Raw genomic sequence first — 25,361 nt, forward strand, 5'->3', positions numbered from 1 at the left:
CACACACTCACACACACAGGCAGACAGCCACACACACACTCACACACAGGCAGACAGTCACACACACACACACACACGCAGACAGTCACACACTCACACACACAGGCAGACAGTCACACGCACAGGGAGACAGTCACAAACACAAGCAGACAGTCACACACTCACACACACAGGCAAATAGCCACACACTCGCACACACACAGACAGTCACACACACACACACACACACAGGCAGACAGTCACATACACACAGGAGACAGTCACACACACAGGAGACAGTCACACACACAAGTAGTCACACACTCTCTCTCACACACACACACACACACGTAGTCACACACACACACACACACACACACACACACGTAGTCACACACTCACACACACACACACAGGCAGACAGTCACACACACACACACACTGACTTGCTTCTTACCTCCACATCCCTTGGAGCTCCTGGAGACTGGTTGTTGGGGAAGCAGGGACTCCTTCCTGCTTCCCATGCTGCAGTTACCCGGCTCATTTGCCCCGCCCACGCTGCACAGTAAGCTCTGCCCCATCGCACGCTAAGCCCCGCCCCCGCCTCAATATATAGATTTTTGTTTTGTTTTTATAATCCTGGCCGGTCATGTGCGAGCTGTGTCAGCCACCTGGCGCCCCCTGCTCCCATGGCTGGCCGGGATTATAAAAAACAAAACAAAAGATGATTATGGCTGTCAGACCAGCCCCAGTCCGGCCATGGCCGCAATTCTGGAAAACACTGCACTTGTGCTCTCACCCCCTCACAGTGTGTCTGAATTGCAAGCAGGGCCAGCGCAACCATTAGGCGAACTAGGCATTCGACGGCCTGCTAGGCACCGGCCTGCTGGGGGCGCTCACCGTGATGTTTCCTGGAGGGCTGCCTGCTCCTGTATGGGGCCGCAGTGATGGGCGAGTGGCTCTTGAGCCACCCCCAGTGCCAGGCAGATCCTCAAGGAGCCCGATGGTAGGGGTGCCAAGAGGAGCCCTGTCACAGGGGGACCAGGAGGGGATTATCTGGCCACCTCAGGGCACCCCCAAAGCTGTACTAGGTAAGGCAGAGCAGGCACCTGCTTACCTTGATGGCAGGTGCCTGCTTTGCCAACAAATGCCAGTGGCCGTCCGGAGGAGAGGGGAAAGAAGAAGCCAGGCGGTGAGGGAGGCTGTTCTTGCAGCCTCTCACTTCTCCCTCTCGTGCCCTCTGTGATGCCGGGAGCCGGAATATGATGTCATTCCGGCCCCGGCATACTAAACAGCGGGAGGAGTGAGGCGCTGCCCCACAGTGGAACCAGGGAGGTGAGTGTTTGGCTGTCAGTGAGTGTCTGCGTCTATGTATGTCAGTGAGTGTCCGCCTGTGTGTGTGTGTCAGTGAGATTTGACTGTCAGTGTGTGTGTCTGCCTGTGTGTGTGTCTGTCAGTGAGTGTATGTATGTCAGTGAGTGTCTGTGTGTGTCTGTCATTGAGTGAGTGTATGTCTGTCAGTGAGTGAGTGTATGTTTGTCAGTGTGTCTGTGTGTGTGTCACGGTTATCCTCTATGAGTAGGTGCTGATTGGCCAAAATGGTGTTTGGCCCCTCTCTCTTGCCAATTTTAGCCAATCCAATGCTCTCCCCATGGGTGATGTCAGAACGGAGGCGGAGCCAGCACCAGCAGACCCGTGCGGCGCTGGAAATAAGATGAGTTTTAACCCATTCTGAGAAGGCTTAGGGGGAGGGCAAGCCACCTAAATGGTGGGTTTTCACTATAGGGTCAGGAATATATGTTTGTGTTCCTTACCCTATAGTGATCCTTTAACATTATTTACTATATGTGGCCATTATGCTCAACTGATGATTTTTTTTTACATTCTGTTGCCATTTACAGTAAGCTGTACTGCTAGAAATGCCTTACAAATCATATAAGCAATGTATTTGACCATTTTTATTTACATGTTTTTGTCACACATAATATGTGCAAAACATAGTTTTTTTGCTTTTATACTAACATGAGATATTGTAAGAGAAAGGACACTGCTTTTCATTTTCTAAATATATTTGTAAAGGATGAACAAATAAGTGAAAAATAGTAAATGTACACAATTAAAATGTTTACGTTTGCCTGCAAAGCAATCTATACACAAAATTGCTGTGTTATATATTTGTATGCTAGCTATCTCGTTACACTCTATGCTAATATTTTTCAATAACAAAGTGCTTGGTAGTGAAGTAGTTAATCTTCACTTTATACTCGCAAACATTCGGCAGCTTCTAACTTCCAGTTCCTAAAGTTAAGTTTCATGGTATGGAGACAATAGGTAATCACTAATGACAGTGACAGACATTTTAGCGATTACTGATGTGTCACTAAATGATTCTAAACGATTACAAGCCTATTGTATGCTGCACAGGGGTATATTGGCATTAAATAGTAAATAAGTAATAGTAACCCGATGGCCCAAGGTTACCTACCCCTGATATAACATTATTAAAGCACACACAGTGATGTGCGGAGAACGCAGCCCTTGTGATAACATTGAAGTCCTGTTATTTGATTCTCCTTGCATAGTAATATGGAAGATTGATTTCTCCTCCATTTGCAAGTAAAGCTAGCTGAAAGGCAGATAAATTGCCCAGGGTTTTACAGTGCAGTGAGAACAGTCATTAGCTGTTACACTATCACCTTGAATCCCTCACATAAATCTAGGACACTTGGTATAAATTCCCAGAAGCTCGATGATTAGCATATTCCTCTATGGTGTAGCAGTGAATTACCTGTTAAGACCTCTCCTAAGTGACTGTTTAAACAATCTTATAATAAAAAAAAGAGTTTTTGGTGTCTGGTATTTAGACTAGAGGCAGGTATTATTTGCTTAAAGTAACAGCGCCTTAAAGAGCAGGCAAATATTCTCCACAATATTCTATGATTCCAATTTCTTAACACGTTAAACTTCCTTTCTATGGTTTAAAGAATATATACTGAGGGATAAAAATGCCCGACCCACCATGTTTTCCAGGACACATCACTTCTAAGTGCTGATGATCAGCACATAAAAAGTTTTGCCTTGCGTTTTGTAACTTTCTTTCTTTGCAAAAGTGAAATCAAACCAAACTTTTTAAGGGATTCTTTTTGCATTTGAATTCCACATAGTGAAGGGAAGCACTTTTCATGGACATTTCTACAATGTACACAGCTTTAAAGAACATTCTTGGTATCTATTATTACATTATTACTCACCGTATGTATACCTTTTTTATTATACATATAAAATACTAGGTGTATTCTTCCAGGAATTAATAGTGTGGGTTCAGCAATTACTTTGAGGTTAGATGAGGCTCTATCTTCTATTCTTTATGCGGATGAATGGTTGTGATTTTGGCTCTTCAAAGGCAGTGAAACACATATGTCTCATCCAGTATGACACAAAATATGAGTCCACAGCTGCTGGCTATGGGACATAACTGTGATTTGACTCTTAGTAAGTGACCAACAAGATCAGGACATTTGGAGAAGTAGGGAAGAAAGGAATGATTCAAGAGATAGAAGCGGAGTAAAAACAGACCCGTTGCAAGATTCCGTGTAGTAAATAGAAGAAAGAGCGGTTAAAGGAAGAAGAGATAAACACTGATGAGTGGAGCACAGTTTTTAAGACAAGTGAGACAGAAACCCTACAGTGTTTCGGTAATACAGTACCGACCTAAAGGGACACCACTAACATGTTCATCAACTGATTTTGACGAAGGACTTGTTTGTACATCCCATGTGCGTAAACGTAGATTCCAAGAAAAAGATGAGCATAATTGATTATCTTTTGAACATTATTTAAGTTGAACGCTGTGACTCCCCATTTGTATGTTTCCAACCTTCTAGAAGCACAGGACTAGACTGTGATATTCCATTCATTTATATAGCACGGATATCACTCTGGATAGTAAATTAACCTGCCCTCCCAAAATCTTCTCTACAGGGGATCGAAGTATTTTTAGAAGTATGTTTCGAATGATTTTAAACATACCTTCCAACTTTGGGAAGTATGGGACCAGGGCGCTGTGGACATGTCAGTCAAGCAACTTGCATCACTGGTAATGCCCAAAATTGGTGAGAGGAGGTGTCCACCTGACATGTCGGCTAGAGTGAATGCATGGAGACACCAGGGAATGAAATTGAGATGGTGGGACAGGACTCCAAAATCGGGTGTAGCCCAACCAAATACCTGCTAGTTCTGCTTGTGAAAATCCCTGTTATTGCACTATGTTCATTTTCTGAAGTTGATGTAATTTCAGTTCTATAGTCATACAGAATGAGAAAACCACATGATTAAATAGACCATTGCATAAAGTAACTTTTGAGTGCTTTATTATATTGGAATTGCAGTGATATTAACATTTGTACAAAGGTTCTTTCGTAAACCTAATAAGAGATGTAAAAACTGAACAACATAAACATTTTTATTTTTTAACAATGAGTTCAGAATCCAAACAAAACAAAAAATAAAAAAAGCTTAACATAACATATACCAGTAAATGTTGCAAGAAATATTTACATGTAAGTACCAAAATGTCTGCCCTTCCAGTAAGGAACATATCTAGACTACCTCTGGTATGCCCACTGCTGCAGATAACAATGCCCATCATGTTTAGGCAGTCTTGCAATTTGTACAAGATGGGAATTGCACGTTACCAGAGCTGCAATGCCAGAGCTGCCTTTTCCTGGTTAGGAAGGTAGTTACTATACAGAAATTATCAAAAAAAGAAAATAAAATATTTGTACAAAGAAAATATATATATATATATATATATATATTACAGCACTTTTTGCAGTTATATTTAGTCGACATAGTAATAGAGAAATTGTAAAAGAAGCTTTTCATTATTTTATGTAATAAAACTAGCAAACACTTTTATGGACCTTTGAGCAAAGCTATGAAAATGGCTTGACTTAAACAGGCTAAAATCAGGCAGATAGTTCTATCTCTGGTTGAAAAAATGAATCAAATAAATTCTCTGTTATGTAACATCTGCTAACATCTGACTCATGACTAAGTATTCTTTTAGAACAGGTCACCTGGGCTTCAGTAAAAAGGTACTGAAAAAAGCCCAAGCTTGGTGAGGTCTCAGAACTGTTTGTCTCAAACCAAGTATTGCTTTACAACACACATTCCATAGCACCGTTGACATTACCAACTAACATTCAAAAAGCACCAAGTCTGTAGAAGTCATTCGATCTGATCTCCTAAACTTTCATAAACAATATTTAACCAAGCCAGAGAAACCAATTTCCTATTTTTTTCTCAACAATTATTTTTTTTTTTCCAAAATAACCAATGGTCACAGACAAATCTCAAACTTTATAAATATTTGTGTTCGGTTGCAGCTTAATTTGCATGATCTCAAGTGGACGAACTCATAAAATCTGGAATTTTAAGGTGTACCTGACAACGTTTTGACCAATTCGGGTGTTTGTCTAGAATAGATCCTAAGAGAGCTCATCAAACAAGGTATACCAAAGTAAAGATGATGTTTTTTTTTTCTTTCACTTTTATGGCTATTCTAAAATATGAGTGAAGTTCTCAAAGTCCGACACACATTCACACTCCAGGTGAAGTGTTTGGTGCTTTGCTCATGTTGTTTGTGTGTACAGGTAAATGTGTGCATGGTATATATAGCGCTGTTATTAAATGAACAGATATTTGCTGACTGATGTTCGTACAACAGATGAAGGGTTTTGAGGTGCTTCCTCAAGGCTGGAATACAATGCCCGTAACTCTCCAAAAGTCTATGACATATCCTTTTAACAGAGTTTTGAGGTTAATCATCAATCTACATACTGGACCTCACAGCTTTTGAAGTTTTACAGAACTGAGCATCCTACTACAAAATTTCATAGACAAAGCGGAATTAGATTAACGTAAAACAAAATCAACATCTTGGGGCTGAATAAATATTTTTCTCTGTTTTCATGGTTAAAGAAAATGCAATTAGCCTTAATTGGCCTTAATCTAGAATGTTTTTTATTAGTAATATAATAAATCAATGATGTTCATTAATTGTTGCCCAAATCCCTAAAATGAAATGTAAATGTCCATCTTTGCAGAAGTAACCCACTTCCTGCCATGGCTGAAGGCAAACAAAAGTCTTAAACAGTCCCATTAAACCACAAATAGCTGTTTAGCAATATGTTTACGTTAACGCTACCTCTTTAAAAAATAACAGTCATAGCCACCGTCTGGTACAAAATGTATGAATTTACTGTCTTATTCCAAATGTTGGTGCTAATTGTATTACAAGGATGTCTGCAAGTAGTGCATGTAACATAAAATAATGTACTAATAAAATCAGTAGAAAAACAGCTGGAAATACAACGCTGATAATTACTGGCAGTAAGGCTAATCTTTGATTTTATTGCATAATCTAAAGCACAGTCTTTAGAAATCTTTTTTTTGGTATCTGTGTAGGCACAGCGGCAAGCTGAGATATAGCTCATTCAATAGTCATGAGGCTTCCAACTCGAACCTAAGCTGAGAAATGAAAAAAAAAATCCCCTCAGCCACTTGGGCAAGTAAATTAAATCTGAAATATGTCCTCTCACCTGCAACATAATCTCTTCCATCAACATTCTGTTTGAAGTTGATCCCAGAAAAGGGCATAGTTTGTCCAAATAAAAATCTCTGGTATAATGATTACCAAGAAACTCTTCTGCAGTCACAGAACTTGCTTCTAAAATGGATCTCAAGCTTACGGAATAACAGACTATAGATACATCCCGTTCTATCACTCATGCCCTGCCGTCTCTACAACTACTAAACGTTCTTGAGCTTAGAATTAGGGCTATTATAGTTTTGAAATATTTTTCCCATTGCTGTGTTAAACAAATATAAATTCATAGCACTGGTTGTATCAACCTCTGGGTCAATCACTGTGGCAGATCAACCAAAGCACTTATATCCCATAACTTGGAGTGCTGGAGAAAATAAATACACATTACGTAGTTCCCTCTTTGGGCATGAAATAAGTTAAACTCTGTACGTGGAAGAGAAATTGAGTACTAAGGACAAACATAATTAAAGAGCAGGAAATAAAACTAATTATTAAAAAATTCCATATATTCCATAAAAGGGACACTATAGTCACCAGCTTCATGTAGTGGTTCTGGTGTCTAAAGCATGTACCTGCAGACTTTTCAATGTCAACACTGCATGTTCAGAGAAAAGACAGTGTTTACATTGCTGCCTAGTGACACATCTAGGCAGTCACTCAGACGGCTACTAGATGTGCTTCCTGGGTCAATGCTGCACATTGTACAGCACCTTCGTTCAGCGTCTCCATGAACGTTCCCCATGGAGATGTATTGATACAATGCATTTCTATGAGGAGCTGCAGATTGGCGCAGCATGGCGTTTGAAGAAGCATTGGATTGGCTGAGATCATAAAGATGCAGAAGAGGTAAGTGTTAAACCTTTTAACACCCTCAGTGGGGGGACAAGGACCTAAACTGCTACTCCAGCACTGCATTGTTAGGAATACATGTTCTTTTAATTTACAATGTTAGCTGACTAACTCAGTGTTCTAGAAACTGATAGGAGCATGTTCATTTCTTTCTAACAAGGCTAAATACATTCAAATAATTAACAAATTGGATATTTGATATGCACAAAAACCCAAGCAAGGATAGGAATATATATAGACTGGAGATATGGCATCTAAGGAGCATCATATTATTCAGTGAAATAGAGGGATTACGTTCAGACATTTTTAGCTGAGTTTGGGAACCAGCTTCTATTACTTTTCTTTCCCAAATGACTAGATAATGATGTATATTAATTTGGTAAGGATTACTGGAGTGGGCGTTTAAGTCAGACCTACAGTAGTAGTAGAGACGCTCAAGCTCACACTAAACCCATATGCCACGTATAGATCAAAATTGAAATAAAGTAAAATATATTTTTGTTTTAGTTGCCCTACAATGTGTCTATAATGGTTGAGTAAATCTTCTAATTAAATGTATCTAGTTACAATGACCGGCTGCTCATAGAAGTAAAAAGCAAGCTAAAGCCCTGATATCCTGAAACATTTACCAAAGCTGTTTGGGAGTACAAGATATTTGAATTTATGGTTAATGCTCTCTCTAAATTAACTCAAGGTATCCTTTGGTGCATTCAGTTTGTCACCCAGGGGTTTAACTTTCAAGATAAGGGCTGTTTTCACTATAAACATGTGCTTAGAAAGAAGAGGCATCTGGGAGTGACTGATGCTTTATGAGCAGAGCTGCAGGCCGGTATTAAATAATGAATACTTAGCTGGCTCATCTGATACATTTCTTTTTATGAATCTGAAAGCTTAAGTACCAGACACCAAGAACATTCCAAATGTAAACAGATACGCAGGACGTTTAAATCTATTAGAACGCTAGGGCTGTGTGGATCAAAGAGAAATCTCCCATGATTTCAGATCTTACTCAAGTCATAGGTTACATATTGGATTTATGTTGTGTTGTTTTTCAACTGGTATTTCAAATTGGTTTTCACTTTTTTTATATTAAAGTGCTCTTTCTTGTACAAACCAATTCAACTCCCACCATTCACGGTCATTGCATTTTAAAATTAATTCAGCTTCTTATCTGAATATTTTAATGTTTCTCTTCACAAATGTTTGCCTGTGCTGATAAGATCAGTCCACAAAAGCCATGTATTGGGGTGTACATCTAGAACAGGCTTTTATGGCTGTAATGGGCTGTGACAATATGAAAGAAAGCCAGGCAAACATACAATGCAAAAGGTAGAATCTATTAGCCATTTCTTAAAGGGCTACTATCATTTTAAGATAACAAATACCGCTACTAGAAAATCCTCTGGTCATCATTATCTTTTTTGTATGTCCAGAATAGCTTTCACTCAATAGCAAGCAAATATCAGGACCAAAGTCCTATATATAACTCGTACATAGGACACACATCAAACCACAGCGCATCTATAATGGGGATTTTATTCCACTCCCTTCCACATTACAAGTGCGACTATAGTTTCTATAGCAGCAGGAGTGTTCAGGCACTGTCTTTCCTTCAGGGGATACACTGTTTTGTAACGGTTTATCCCTGAGGTAGGTCCTCCAGCACCCAACACAGCTGCCCCAAGTTTCATCCTTTTCTGTCGTATGAGGAAGGTTTAGACAGGCGTCCGGTGACAGTCAGTCAGAGAGTCTCAGATTTTGCTTTCAACCCATCACTTGCTACTAATCTAGATAACTAGATTACTAGTATGAACTGATATTGCTTTCATTAGGATAAGGTATTCCAACCCATTGTGTAAAATGTGAAACATGGTGTCGAACATGATTTCTTAATTAATAAGAATAAATGATGGTGTGAGGTGTTCCTAACCCATTATGATCTAGTGGAATATCCTATTATTAATATCCTAAATTAAGGCAATAATTCTAAGCTGTCCCTAGATCACTGTCTCTCAAATTGCCTCTGACAAATACAATCAATACAGCCAGGTTCAACTCGACTGATCATGTTAAAAACACAGATTCTTTGGGGTCTAGATGTACTGTTGAACAAGTCTAACACTGCATAATGACGTTACGTGGCTCTGTGATGTCTCATTGACAAACTGCCATACTAGATACTTGTATACATAAGCACACTCTTGACATAGTAAGAATAGAAGTAGTATATGGGGTGCTATAACAATTATTAATATTTTAAGATGGACAGCCTTTGGGATCAGGCCTGTGATTTATCATGATGAAATGTGTATACCACAACATCTTAATAACCCAATATTGCTTATCTAGGAAGGGAAAGCATCTCTAGCAATTGATTATTAAAAACAGTCATATCCATTCCTATGGCTTGTTTACACTAAATTAGCAACAGCAAATTAAGTAAGATAACCTGGTAAATGTACTAGCAACAGATATCTTGACAATGACAACTTTAATAGCACATGGAACCATTCCGTGGGACGGTTGGGAGGCCTGCCATTTACATCTACATTACCTCAAAAGTCAAACAAATCCCAAACCTAAAAAAACCCAAAATTTTTCTGCAAGAATATTGTATAACATGGAATGCATTTTTAATCATAAATATAAATCTATAGTCAAATATTATTTAAATCTCATGGTTCAGTAAATCGATCACTAAATCCACGGGACAGGGAATTTGTGAAAAATCCTTTGTATAAATATAATTATATTTCAGGAAAGCTTTATGTAGTCTTATGTTATATTGTTTTATAGGCGTAGGGATGTGCGGACATTTTGTATATTTTTATATTATTGCAGTTGGTGAAGTTTAGCATTTTGTTGATATCACTATGGCTTTATTTGAACTTGAGTTGTACACAGCAGATGGCGAGCAGTTCTTTAACTATTCTAGATTTCCTAGATATTCTAGATATTTAAAACATTTATTCCAAAGACATTGTGTGAAGTAATGCAACTTACAGGTTTATTTAATAAAGTGAGAATTAAAGGTCAAACTAGCCAAATTGGAAGCATTGCTAACTGGGATTATTTTTCCAGTTTGACTATTTTGTCCATAAAATTTCAATTCACTTTGAATTCCCAACAATTCTCATTTAAGTGAATAACCCGGTATTACATATTCAACAAATACGTAATGTCTACTTTGGCCTCTATAGGTTTCTAATTTCTGAAAACAAACTGTTTACTGAATAAACTAACATATTAACTAAACTCCCAATTTAAAGGATTACTTTCAAATTTCTAAAACATTTTTTTTTCTTCAGTTATAATGCCCTGTTGAGTGTTACGTCCCCCAACCCCCCCTTTTTTTTAAATGCTGAAAAAAAGAGTTCAAACATTACTGTATTTCCGTGCCTGAAGAAGCTCCCGGCGATGAGCTCCCTCCTCCATCTGACGTCAGCAGGGAGACTCGTTGGGTCCAATCACAGGCTTCTCTGAGAGAAGCCTGTGATTGGACCATTTCGCTGGCTCAAAGCACATGCATACAATCAGCGGGTGAGGGAAGGGAGTGGGGAGTTTACAGGTGATGGGGAAAACATTTTGAAAACAGAATTAGGCAAAGCGGGGAGGAATCAATAAATAATGGGAGGGAGTGAAGAGCGAGTTTCGAGGTCTGGGCTGCCTAAGTCACATGTGCAAGGGGCATAACTAGCCCGTGGCACACAAGTGCCAAGCAGAAACACGGTACAAACATACTCCTACCACCATGACCCCTTCAAATCACCCTTTAAGGAATTAAATCTAAGTGGCAAAATTGAGCCTAAAGTAGAAAAGTTGGAAACATTTTGCAACTGAGCTACAGTCACAGCTCGGCTATTTAGCCTTAGTGTTGCCGCTTGAATTTAATTCACTATAATCCAGGGTTCAGTGGATAACCCGTAAGTAAGCCTTCATGAGATCTATGGAAAATTGCTATTTATTACACAGCAAGGGGGAGTTCATTTACTACAGGATGCAGTTAATTTCATATGTTAATGTGCCACTCAGATTGTCAGACATGTTCTGATGTTTAAAATTCTGTTATTTACCTAAACCATGCCTCCTAACTATACCGATTTTGATTTTTGGGGACCGCTTGCTTTGGGTGACATCAGTGACGCCAAATGTGGTGGTTAGTGAAACTGCATTCAAAATCCATTCTTTCTCCCTAAATTTGAAAGGTTTACTAATAACCAAATGAGATACTGATTACTAGGTAGTTTTTTTGCTAACTAGTTATTGGATGATGAAATTTGAATCCAGAGCACAGAGAATGCCACCAAATACATAAGCAGCCTAATTATCTAACAATTGCTAAATAACTAAGTTGTATCCAACATATTGAATTTAACTAATTTATTAAAGTTCCATCAATGGCAACATGTTATTTAACTGTTAGAATCATATCAGGCTGAGCACTTAATTTTAAACAGGATTTTTAGTATTATGTTTACTTATCCTTATATTTACCAAATATATATTTTTGTGGGTTGAGAGAAATACAATTTATTGTGGAAATCCACATCACTTCATCCTGCAACTGGCCACCTCCATCTTAGCTCCCTTGTCAATCATTTTTATGAACTATGTCATTCGATCCCTGGCAGTCGGCACAGACAAAGCATACAGGAAAAGGAGAAATGAAACAGTGGGGGTCTTGCATTAAGAGCTTCTTTTTTTTGTTGCATTTTCATTTTGTGTTTTTCATTTGTTGCTCCAAAATTTTACTCTTTGCAATCTAACCAACACATTTATCTTGTGCGGTTATTTTCCAACATTTTATTGTCACAGTCACTCTTACAAATGTATTTATTTATAAAATATTTTACCAGGATGGATACATTGAGATTTCTCTCTTTTCCTCAAATGTGACAATATATAAAGAGTGATATAAAAGTTTTATACACAGGAAACTGGTGTGGTCAGAAAATGATAGTGCAAACTGAAAAAAGAAAACATGCCATTTATATATAACACACAATGTTTCTATTTCTCCTCTTCGTTTGTAGTGCTTGCCCTGGCTCTGCATTTTCTGAACTAGATTATAATGGTGATTAAAGGTGACTTTCAATGTTTTATTCAATGCTGTATTTCCCACGGGAGTAACCGTTCCCCCTGAACTTTTGGCTGTTAGCTAATATAGTGAAATTATGCCAAATCAACATGTTGAATTCTGCAAACTAGATATCTCGATTTGAAATCCACTTTACTAAACTTGCTTGGCTTACTGAGCACATTGAAAATGTAGTTTACAAATATCTGAAGCCCTTAGCTTACTGATAACTATTTAAAAAAAAAAATCCAGTTTAAACCATTCAATAGGTTGCAACATAGAAATAAAAGATACTACAGTACGCCTAACAGCATGTAACACAAAAAGCAAAAAAGATATCTTTTTAGCATTGGTCCTTTCATTTCTTTATACCTTAGATAGCAGATGTGTGCAACAAAATGTTAAAGCAACAAACTGGAACAATAACTACTGAAACAGTATAAGTATTCCTGCCTTACACAAAGTGCACCATCCGTGTAAATGTTAGCTAGTGAGAACTCACTACTCATCTCCCCCAGACACATTCTATCTCCTATCTTTATATGTATATGCCATTATTCATTAGAACTGAGCGCTGTTTTTTAAGTAATTATATACCATATATAATTGAGAGAGGGCACGTACACACCATTTATCTCCTACACGACAACACATTTTGAGCAAGTGCCTAATTCAAAGGGACACAGGGTTTGACCTATTTGAATGCATTGCATAGACAGGGTATTAAAAATACACGGAAATAAATATTCTTACTGTAATTTTTTTTTTAGAGCTATTTATATGCTATTTATATTTAAAATGCGTGTATTTCCTACATATTCCTAGTCTTGTTTTTTGTAACTGTAGTGTTCCTTGAACTGTCTTAATTCAAAAGCATGGCTTTATGGACACACTTGGCAAAGAAGGTTTAAGATTCCACAGGGCCCTTGGTAGGTTACTGGTTTGGGGAACTCCATCATTCTTCACATAGGGATGCTGAATGGGACCAAGCAAATTCACGGTTTTAGGACTCTGTTCAACACCTGTGCCCTGTCTAACCATAGGTCACCCTATGGTTAATCCTGCTCTGGAACTTGGTGTAAAGACTTAGTTCAGATGTCACCTTTGTGCTGTGCAAAGCTAGGAGCTGAACTACGACTCCTAGAAACCCAAGTCCTGATGTCAGGTACAGCACTATTTGTAAGAAAAGCAGAGAAAGCTCAGTGTGGGAAGAAGGCGCAGAAGTATGAATAATAATAAAAAAAAAAAAAGAAGCTTATCAGTATTAACTAAGAAAACAAAAATCACTGCCTGGAGTATCTCTTCAAACCAGGGGTAGGCAACCTTCGGGCCTCCAGATGTTGTGGACTATATCTCCCCTGATGTTTTGCCAGCATTATGGCTGTAAGAGCATTACGAGAGATGTAGTATCAGGAGTGCCGAAGGTTGCCCCTGCTTTAAACAGACCATGCAGTCTATGGTCACTAATTTGTACTTATTGGAGTAATAAATTATTGGAGTAAAAAATAGCAGGGTTGGGGAAAAAAGTATCCCACTTTGCTGAATTGGATAGTATTTCTATTATTTCTATTGTTTGGGTCTGAATTTAGAAAATTATCTTCTTAACTGACTGTTTAAAAACAAATTGCAAAGGGCATTTAACCTGTTGAGCACCAGGTGGGTGAGTAGAATTTCAGGTTGTGCTGCTCAAACACTTAGCACATAAACTGTCATACAGTTAGAATCTCCAAAATACACCACACCTGTTTCCCTATGCTTTGCAATGCTAGGGTTTCTGTATTCTCTGCATACATGGCATAATACATTTAGTGTCTGAATGAAAGAAATACATTTAATTTTAAAAGGATTTCGATCACTTGATCAAAACATTTAAAGGGTTATTCACTAAAGTGAGAATTGAGGGAATTAAAAGTGAATTTCAAATTTAAAGTCAAAATATTCGTACTGAAAACAGAATTAACTTGGATACTTTTTCTAATTTGTCTATTTTGGCCTAAATTTTAAAATTCACTTTACATGGAATTTTGAATTCTCGACGATCATCATCTTATTAAATAAACCTGCTGATATATATATATATATAAACATTCTGACTGCTTTACATTCAAGGACACTTACGGGGGTTAGTGTCTCCAAACGCAACAATGTTGTATTAAAATCTGTATTGCTCTTATGAATTTTCTAAAATCTCTGGATTGGCGAATAATCTCGTAAGCGCCAGAGTGAAACATTTTAAGAACCTACGGGTTTCCATCATATTCTTGCTATGCCAAGACCAGTTTAAAACTTGTCACCATATTCAAGGGTCATATGTCATAAGATTCACAGTACTACCGGTATTTTCAAATGCAACATCGTCATTTCAGACACAAACTCATCAGGCCAACAAAATTTAAGCAAGACATACCCTATTTTTCTGCTCAACATGCTCATTCCTTCTCTGTAGACAATTTTGTTTTGTTTTTTGCTCGCTGTCAGGTCAACTATCTGTTGATGAAATCCATAAGACTATCCATGTCATCATAAGTCATAGAACATGCTATGCACTATACACTATTCATTTGCTGGAAGTGCATTATGGTAAACATCTAAAGAGAACAATAATGTGTAGTTTTTTCGGACAATGGGCAATTTAATAATAAGCAAACTGTGATTCAAAAGATGAAATGAACTCTCCCAGGCAGACCAGATTAGAATAGGTAACAATAGAACCTTGGCTGATAAATAAATCATTAGAAGGTTCAGATGTCAATGTAAAGCTTTGAGTCAGGAGAAAACGTAGAAGCACAGCCAACAATTCTATCACACATTTATACTAGTAAAGACCAAATAATTCATTGGTTGCTCAGATCTAATCAGTATCTTAATTAGAATCTTATTGGGCAACCAATTACATTTTATAGACACCATTAGTAGTGCAACTAGGGCTGTTCAATGTTTTCCTGGAAAATTATAAGTTGTTCATATTTAACAGTACATGAAAAGTGATGACCTGTAGTATGTACCAGCATTATAATGTGTAGGAGGAAAATGTATGTACTTTTAACATTTTCTCTATGACTGCTGTATTGGATGATGTCTGTCCTACATTTTATAGAATCTACATACTTTGCCTGTACTGCCAATCAGAAAGATGTTCAGGAAAAGCTGTTGAATCTGTTAAACTCTCAGGTGCACACATATATAAACGCTTCATAATATAGAGCTTTTGTGTTAAAAATAGTGCTTCCATGTGTAGCATTCAAATACTTCAGAAGATAAATTATTTAACCTACAACAGCTTTTTCTTTGGGACCATGACGAGATAAATAATTATTGTCAGTCCTGCAGCATATGAACACTACATACTGCCTGGAGCATTTTTCATACATAGTCCATGAACCATTATGAGCAACAAACTCATGACATATGAAAACAAATACTCAAATATCAGAAAACGATAGTTCAGCTCCGCTGCTTTTATTCCAACTATGCTTAGTAGAGAGATTTGGGGAATGAATTGATAGTGAGCGTCAAAGTATCTTTTATATTATAATAGTCTAACAGAATACAGAACACATAATTCTTTGGTTACATTACCTACACCTGCAGTAGTGGTATGACATTCAAGTTGCTATTTCAAGATAAGGCCATGGTTATTTTTTTAAAAATATATCCTGCAAAAGATTCTCATAAGCATTTTTTTCCCAATTAAATTCAAACAGAAAGTTAAAGAAAGAAAATGATTACTAACAATAACATAAAACAACTGGCATTACTGTAATGTTATAAGACAACATTGAAAAATATTTCTCTCTCTATCGGTAACACTGATGGTCTAACTACATACCTGATAACATACAGATGACCATTGCTTGGCATTGTATCTTATTTTATTTGGGACTAAGTGCTTCCATTGTTATAATTCCCAATGCAACTGTTAATAGAAAATAGTTCATAGTTATTGATATGCTACTAAACCCAAGATTATATTAGTACACAATATTCAGCTTGTATATTACCCCCAAGGAACACGAGGGGCATTTGTCTCTTCCCTAATCGAAACTCATTTTGCATCAGGGCTAACAGGCAAACAAAAGGACATTATTTAACATCCCTGTGACTTTACTCTGATAGATCTGTATAAACCACCTCTGGCCCACAAAGATAAAAGATAAGATCATACAGAATTTGTAATATATATATATATACAGACCTCAACCATGTTTTTTTACCAGGCAGCTATAAATTTCATAAGCTGTCAGGATGAACACGAATCGAGCTGCCCAGTGTATAGAACACATGTGTCAGAGGTACTAGCTGTGATTTTTTTTTTTTATCAGTAACCACTGGAAGAATGTTAAGCCTTTATACCTCATCATGGGCACGCAGCTTGTACCATTTACAATTGCCCAGGAAAACATAGCCGAGGTGGTTTTATATATTTATATTATATTTGCTAAACCCCAAAAAAATAATTACTGAAAAAAATGAAATAACATACTGGTAATTTAGTTTTACATAATTGTTTTGTTGTTCCAAATGTTGCAACATACATCAAATAAATGCCAAAGTAAATGTGTCGAAAACAAAACATAAATGAATGACATCCTGAGTCTTTAAAAATGTTGAGTGTTGGAAGTGCTTGAAAACAGGCTACACTAAACAGGCACTCAAAAGGTTAAGTGCACCATATTTTTTTCCTTTTTGCAAAGCTTCCATTGCATAGTGATTAGACATGTACAGGAAAAGAACAGACCCCTTGGTATTCCATACTTGTAGTTAATCTAGACTAATGACAATGAAAAGGAAAGGGTTTTTAAAAACATACATTATGTGCAAATCATAGGAATTGACATTAAAGGTGCTTGGTCCGGTTAAAAGCTAGACAAGGGATATATTTTATTGTAGTTAACTACAACGTTTTAGTTTGGCGTCCACAGAAGTGCTAACATGAACTGCATGGTTTATAAAACCCAGCATCTGTAGTGATTGCAAGTTTAGGTGAATGAGTTGAAATGTCCCATTACTTGTTATAACATAGCAATGGTACAACCTAAATAAATTGGCTTTTCTGTTTAGCATGAAAAAAAAATACAAGATAATCACAAACAACAACAACAACAACAAACAGGATGTTCCGGAGCCAGTTGTAAATAATATAAAAACGTCAGACCTGTTAGGAAAATTCAGATAAGTTCCTATTTGTTTTTGCTGGTGGTAAAAATAAATAATTCTGCATTTCAACTTTGAGAACATAACTAATCCGGACAAAGAACTTGCTGCTAACCAACAGTAGAATGCCTCAGTCATCTTAGTTTACCTTTAAAGCTAATGTTATTATACGTTTATTTAAATAATGGTTTAAAAGGAAAACTTGCATTTTATAGTGGTTTAATTTATTGTCCTTTAAAAAAAAAAAAAAAAAAAAAAAACCCACACCAAAAAAAAAAAACACCTGGTGGTCTAGTGGAGGGAGCAGGAGATCTGTGAGTTCACCTGTGCATAATAATTGCTTTCTCACAACTGCTCCTCCACCGGGTATACAGATTGTGTGGAGAGGTATTAGGAAGAAGGGTAAATTATACCGCATTTGCACATCCCACAGCCTCTTTTGTTTTGGCAGTGGTAAAAAAGTGCTAAATGGCCAAAGTTTAATAAGCCCAAAATGTTTCATTATGGAGCTATAACAGTAACAGACTTAGCTTTCAATAATTAAAACACTATAATACAAGTGTTTTCCCTTTGCACATTATTCCTTTAACCCTTTGAGTAAAAAAGAGGGTATCTAGTGCATGGTACTCAAAAGGGGATTTTTGGTCTTTAATATGGGTAGTGAAATAAACGTCCAGTGGCTTTTTAAAACACTTAAAATGTAATTTTTTTCCTTAAATTCTTTTTCATCTTAATGCACATATTCAACTAATATATATATTTTACTTTTTTTTGAAAAATTTATAAAAAGGTTATCTAATTCACTACTAAATGTATAAAAGCAAGCATTAAAGGAAAGGCATTGGACATATCATTTTAAAAGTATATATAAATATGTAAAAAAAACAAGCCTGTACATTATTTTGAATCACAGAGTTATGTTAATGGAGAAGCACACGCTGTGACCTTATTTTACAGGGGTGGTGAAAAGAAGTTAGGATGCGTGTGTGAACAGTATTTCAGACTGACAAACAGTGATAAATGCCTATTTCCCTATGTAATCAATGGATGGAGCTTAATTACATGTAATGCTGTTAACAAAATGTATAAATAAACTTTTACTATGAAGCCAGTAAGCGGCAATCACTGTATATATTTCAGACTAAACTATACAGATTTTAGAGGAGAAAAAAACCCATCTAATTTAAAGGGTACATACCATTTTGTTTTATAATTTGTGGTACAATGTTACAATAACTTTTGCTTATTTTTAGTTTTTGCTTAATGGCACTTTATAACACGCTATAACACGCATAGGACTAAGTTAGCATGGAAATGTTTGATGTTATGCTATTATGGATAATGTAACAGATCTTAAATGTTAAAATGTGTTAGAATCTCAACTCTTTTACTTGTCTTCCCTAGACAGATTGTAATTTAAAGAAAATGTATGGGACACCTGTTATTTTTCACCCAAGTCATTATGTGCATTCTAATATCAATATCACCTAGGAGTCATGAGCATCTTTACTGAGATATATGTAATATATTTTGTGATAGAAGTATAATTTTGTGGGCAGGGATACGGGGGACATTGGTTCACTTGACCTCGATTTCGTTACCAAGTGTTATCAAAGAGTGAGAAGCGTTGATTTGTAGCAGTTAGGGTGCAAAGGTTTGCCTACTATTTGTTTAAATACTGTTTCAGGCCAGTTAGATGATGACAGTAACAATAATAATAAAAAAATAACTATGTACATAAATGCTTCAGTTCATAAACAAATAACTTGTACCAAAAGAAAAAAAATAGAGAAAGCTCAAAGTGTTTCACGTAACTGCTATCATTAATTGCATAAATCCCTTTCTTGTAAGTAAAAAAAACAACAACACATTTTAGATAGTAACAATAAAAAAAGGAAATCCAAAGGTCTTTCAGAGTTGAGGAGACTTCCAGGTTTCAAACAAAGTTGAGAAAGAGTTCATAAAAGTGGAAGATCTGATAAAATACCGAACTCCCGACGACAGTTCGTGAATCCATCATTTCAGAGAATGGGATTCATGTCTGTTCTGTGATTGGTCAGTGGGTTATGAGTGGAACTTCCCACTACATCGCTTACAGTGGAAGATGTTGTAATAGTGTTGTGTTGGATGACTTGTTGCTGGGAGCAGGCTGAAACAGGACTCTCCGGTGGGCTGTTCTCAGGACCTGAGCAATGACAGAGGGACAATGCTATTGAATGGTATATAAAATACACATGTTAAAAAAATGATTTTTCTTACATTTTTTTATTGCATATTACAGATTTGTATTCATTTGTTATGGCGGCTCTCTCATCTAAAATATTCTTAAGAAAACAGTTTTCAACAGCATTGCCAAAATAATTAACAATGCTTTATTCTAATCAACTCATAACCAACTCATAACCAACAGTTTTTCAGAGTGGAGTCAGCCATCTTTGAATGCATCAATATAGTTAATTTCATAGGGATGGTTACTGATAACCAGGGTGACCAGACGTCCCGGTTTTACCGAGATCGTCCCGGTTTTTGTCTGTTTGTCCCGGCGTCCCAAGAATCTTTCTCATGTCCCGGTTTCTGCAGGCTCCTTTCCCAATGTGCAGAGGCCGGCAGGGCACTTCTCACCCTTTATCTCCTCTGCCAGCTTCATGCAAAGCAGACTCTGCTTTCTGCCTTCTTGGGCCCGGTGGGGAGATGAAAGATCTCTCTCACCGGCCCAAAGCCAGTTTGCCACCGCAGCAGAGGGAGGGAGGAAGTGAGCCAGGGTCTGGGAGGCTACATGCTCCTCCCACGAGCAGGCAGGTCAGAGTGTTGCCGCACATTACCATGGCAACTCTCCGATATATCAACATACTCGCGGGAGGACAGAGTAGTCAGCCTGCAGCCAGAGAAGCTGCAGGCTGAACTGCACACACCACCACTGGACCACCTGGGATTCAAAAGTCCCCCTCCCTCCCTGGTAAGAAGGAGGGTGATATAAATTAGTTGTATTAGTTAAAATTAAATATTTTTTTTTTATATATTAATTTGCTCCATTATCCCCCCACACACACTGAGCCCCTACACACACACTACACCCTCACCACACACACACAACACCCCTCCACACACATGGAAACCCTACTCACACTACACCTCCCCACACACACAGCACCCACTCCACACAAACACACACAGCACCCCCTCCACACACACTGAATCATTACAGACACTACACCCCACACACACGCACCTCTCTACATACACACAGCACGCCCTACACACACACAGCACCCCGTCCACACACACACAGAGCACCCCCTCCACCCAAGCACACACAGCTCCCCCACACTCACGCAGCACCCCTCTACACACTCACATACCCCCACACACACACACTGCACACCACACACATTGCATCCATCACTGTGTGTGTGTGTGTGTGTGTGTGTATTCAACAGTCTGGGTGTTTTTTCAGAAGTCTGTATGTATTCAGCTGTCTATGTGTGTGTATTCAGCAGTCTGTGTGTGTGTATTCTGCAGTCTGTGTGCGTGTATTCAGCAGTCTGTGTGCATGTTTTAGCAGTCTGTGTGTAACAGTCTGTATATTTAGCAGTCAGTGTGTGTGTGTGTGTGTGTATTCAGCAGTCTGTGTGTGTGTATTCAGAAGTCTGTGTATGTGTATTCAGCAGTCTGTGTGTGTATTCAGCAGTATGTGTCTATGTATTCAGAAGTCTGTGTATGTGTATTCAGCAGTCAGTGTGTATGAGTGTGTATTCAGCAGTGTGTGTGTATTCAGCAGCCTGTGTGTATTTATTCAGCAGTCTGTGTGTGTGTATTCAGAAGTCTGTGTATGTGTATTCAGCAGTCTGTCTGTGTGTATTCAGCAGTCTGTGTGTGTGTGTGTATTTAGCAATCTGTCTCTGTGTGTGTGTATTCAGCAGTCTGTGTTTATGCTTTCAGCAGTCAGTGTGTATGTGTATTCAGCAGTCTGTGTGTGTGTGTGTGTGTGTGTGTTTAGCAGTCTGTATGTATTCAGCTATGTGTGTGTGTTCAGCAGTCTGTGTATATGCAGCAGTCTGTGTGTGTATTCAGCAGTCTGTGTGTGTATTCAGCAGTTTGTCTTTGTGTGTATTCAGCAGTTTATCTGCGTGTGTATTCAGCAGCCTCTGTGTGTGTGTATTAAGCAGTCTCTGTATGTATGTTTTTAGCAGTCTATGTGTAACAGTATTTGTGTATTCAGCAGTCTGTGTTTGTGTATTCAGCAGTCTGTGTGTGTGTATGTATTGTATTTCCCCAGGGGCCTATTATGCTGTTAAGATGGCCCTGGTCTTGGGTATGTTTGTGCTCTGATCATGCTCCTACAAAATGTAAATGAAAAGACACTAGTTTGAGTACCAGGAAGGGGATGAGCTGTAATAGCCACTTCTGGAAAGGAATAGGTTAAAGACTTAATGTCTATGTGTTTCTCTGGGGGGTTTATTTTATTTTTGCAATTTTTGTATCGCTAATGGGTGTCCCGTTTTTTTTTCTTCAAAATCTGGTCACTCAAAATGGATGAACAGAACATTTAATGTCAAGAGGCAATCATCATCTGTGATTTGCACAAGATTGCCAAAATCATATTAGTTAGATTTTAGATGTTTAATTTGTATAAAAATTAGAGAATAAAACAGTAAAGCATGCTATGGCAGTGCAAACACAATTTCTGATAACTAGGTCCAATAAGTCCTAAAAATGACTTAAACTCTCTATATAATGTGCATTGTCTGGGCATTCCCTCAAACCAAACTGTACCTTTTAAACAATTTAAAACGATGGGTGAATGTAAATCAAATTTAACATTTTAGGCCAAAATGGCTAAATTAGAATAATTCTCCAAGACAGCAATGTTTGGAATTCAGCTATATTGGTCTACAATTTGAAAGTCACTTCGAATACCTGGCAATTCATACTTTAGTGAAAAATCATGGAAACTTCTCAGACCTATCACTGCTAAATTATTTCTCTTCCCAATTCTATTAAGTGGTCAGTAGGTGAAGATGAAACAAGTCCAATGGGTTTATTTAAAGAAACACTATAGAACACTGTATTCCTAACGCTATATATTCTCCTCACTACTTAGATTCAACCCCACCCATGTAATTTAAAAAAGGGAAAAGGGTTATTACTTACCTTTTTTTCAGAGACAAGATTCGTTTCCTGCAGCTGCCTGATACGCCTCCCGCGACGTCTTCCTGACTCTTTGTCTTCTTGTCCAATTCAATGTCTCTCATAGAGCAGCATGTAGGACAAGAAGCACTGCCCTCTTCCAATCAAAAGCTGAGAACCATTTGAGTAGGTTACGTGTGAGAGCCGAGTCTGATTTGGTTCTCACAGCAGAAGCGCCTCTAGTGTCTGTCTTCTGGACAGCCACTACAGGCCTGTTTAGCTCTGCAATATAGACATTGCCAGGTCTACATGGAGATGAAGTGGTCTGGGTTCCTATACTGTCTATTTAATAATACACTTAATTTGTGGTGAATACAAATTCAGATAGCACAATATTTGCCAAAAAAAACTTTAAAGAAAACGTGTGATAGCTTTAAAATGAACTTAACTTACCAAACACTGGGCAGCTTGTGACTAGTAGGACTCATCCTGCATAAAATGGAAAATTATTTTTTTTTAATTCTTAAATCAGCTCTCCTGCAACATGCTTGTCTCCTTAAGCGAAAAGGCCAAAGATGTCTTTATACAATTTAGGTTTAGTAAGGACACAATGAATGGTTTTAGTGCTAAGAAAGAGGCTGCGTATGTAAATACTAATTTAATCATACACCAAGTGCTGTACATGACATCTGGTCACAGCTAAAACGCTAGAAGGGTATCTAATAAATACAATATATGTGTTGATGTGGGTAGTGTTAGGACATAGGGAGTTAAGGACAACAAATTCAGATCCATTGTTTCCAGAAGTAGCTCATTAAGGCCAATCACCCCTAGGGATATTGACCCGATGAGCCTTTCAGTGACACTCAATCTAGGGGACAATTTAAAATATCACCCCTGGTCAGAGGGAAATATGGATTGACAAGGAAAGAAGAATGGTGTCTTGGTCTGCTGTCTCTCCCATGCTCCCCCAAAACAAAACCAGATTCATAGTAAATAGGGAATTGTCTGTATGTAATAGGGAATGTTCTGTATGTAATAGGGAATGTTCTGTATGTAATAGGGAATATTCTGTATGTAATAGGGAATATTCTGTATGTAATAGGGAATTGTCTGTATGTAATAGGGAATGTTCTGTATGTAATAGGGAATTGTCTGTATGTAATAGGGAATGTTCTTTATGTAATAGGGATTAGGGAATTGTCTGTATGTAATAGGGAATGTTCTGTATGTAATAGGGAATGTTCTGTATGTAATAGGGAATGTCTGTATGTAATAGGGAATTGTCTGTATGTAATAGGGAATGTTCTGTATGTAATAGGGAATTGTCTGTATGTAATAGGGAATGTTCTTTATGTAATAGGGATTAGGGAATTGTCTGTATGTAATAGGGAATGTTCTGTATGTAATAGGGAATTGTCTGTATGTAATAGGGAATGTCTGTATGTAATAGGGAATTGTCTGTATGTAATTGACTATTTTTGACTATTAGGATATAGGATTGACTATTTTTGGCTAAAATAGTTGACTTATATAACAGATAAGTTTAGGAGATTTTCCAGTTGTCTCTTTGGCCAAAGATTTGAAATTCTTTGGTCAATTCCTGACAATTTAGACATTAGTTAATAAGTCTAATATGACACATTTGCAAAGTGCCCTGTAGTCTGTACTAAATAATTTACAAAAAATATATGTTATGTCTAGCAGTGTGCAGTCATGCCCTATATAAAGCTGTATTTCAAATAGTTTGGTTTATATATAAAATACAACATGAGTGAGCATTGCTCATATGATTATTATAATTTCTCAACCTATAGTCAGAATGAGCAGGGTAGTAGTGTTTTTTTTTTATGCAGCCCTGCATTATACAGTTCTCTCTTTTAAAGGGACAGCAATGTTTTGTAAAAATAATTTATATATTATCCATGTCAACAACATTCCCAAACTGATACATACAACATTGACTTGATGAGCTTAAACCATACGTTTGTAACTTTTTGTTACATTGAGTAACTGTGTGACATTTGGGCCAATGTAAAGTTGTTTAAGGTTTTTTTTTATGTCGGTGGGTGCAAACATTACTATCCATGTGAATCTTAGTTACTCATCGAAAACACTGTCCGGTAGAAAAGTTCTATGAACCTCTACGAAGCGGTACTTGACCACCTTTAGCTGCCTCTGTAGAAAACTGCTGTTTTGGCCTGACAATGTACTCTAGAATCAATATTAACACAACTTCACTAAGAATGAACAACTTTACTTCTGTATCTATGCTAAAAAAAAGGATTTGGTAATCCTATAGTTGAGGTTAATGCTTTATACTTCAGCTTGGGAATGCTGACAATTTGGTAGTTTAACAAGAGACATATTTTGAAAAAGACAATAAATAGGTTATATATATTTTACTTTACTGTCCCTTTAAAGATGAGAACTAGTATCCTATGTATAGTATAGAGAGGACCCAAGGTGTTAAAGCAGAGGAAGGCTTTTATCGTATCACAAAACAAAAAGAAGAAAAAGAATGATTAATTGGGTTTTGGTAATACGTTTCATAGACAGGGCTGT

General features: G+C 37.4%; 1 protein-coding gene across 2 annotated transcripts in view; it reads right to left on the reverse strand.

Annotated features, from left to right (window-relative positions):
• Window positions 1–18,952: 18,952 nt before the first annotated feature.
• CREB5 (cAMP responsive element binding protein 5) overlaps window positions 18,953–25,361 on the reverse strand; it is a 338,119-nt gene continuing 331,710 nt past the window's right edge. For both annotated transcript variants that reach the window (XM_063452336.1, XM_063452335.1), the window contains one exon: window positions 18,953–19,854. In XM_063452336.1, the coding sequence (XP_063308406.1) occupies window positions 19,691–19,854 (164 nt within the window). In that variant the 3' untranslated portion in view covers window positions 18,953–19,690. The remainder of the gene's footprint in view (window positions 19,855–25,361) is intronic.

Source organism: Pelobates fuscus, chromosome 4 (assembly GCF_036172605.1).
Source record: "Pelobates fuscus isolate aPelFus1 chromosome 4, aPelFus1.pri, whole genome shotgun sequence".
NCBI lineage: Eukaryota > Metazoa > Chordata > Amphibia > Anura > Pelobatidae > Pelobates > Pelobates fuscus.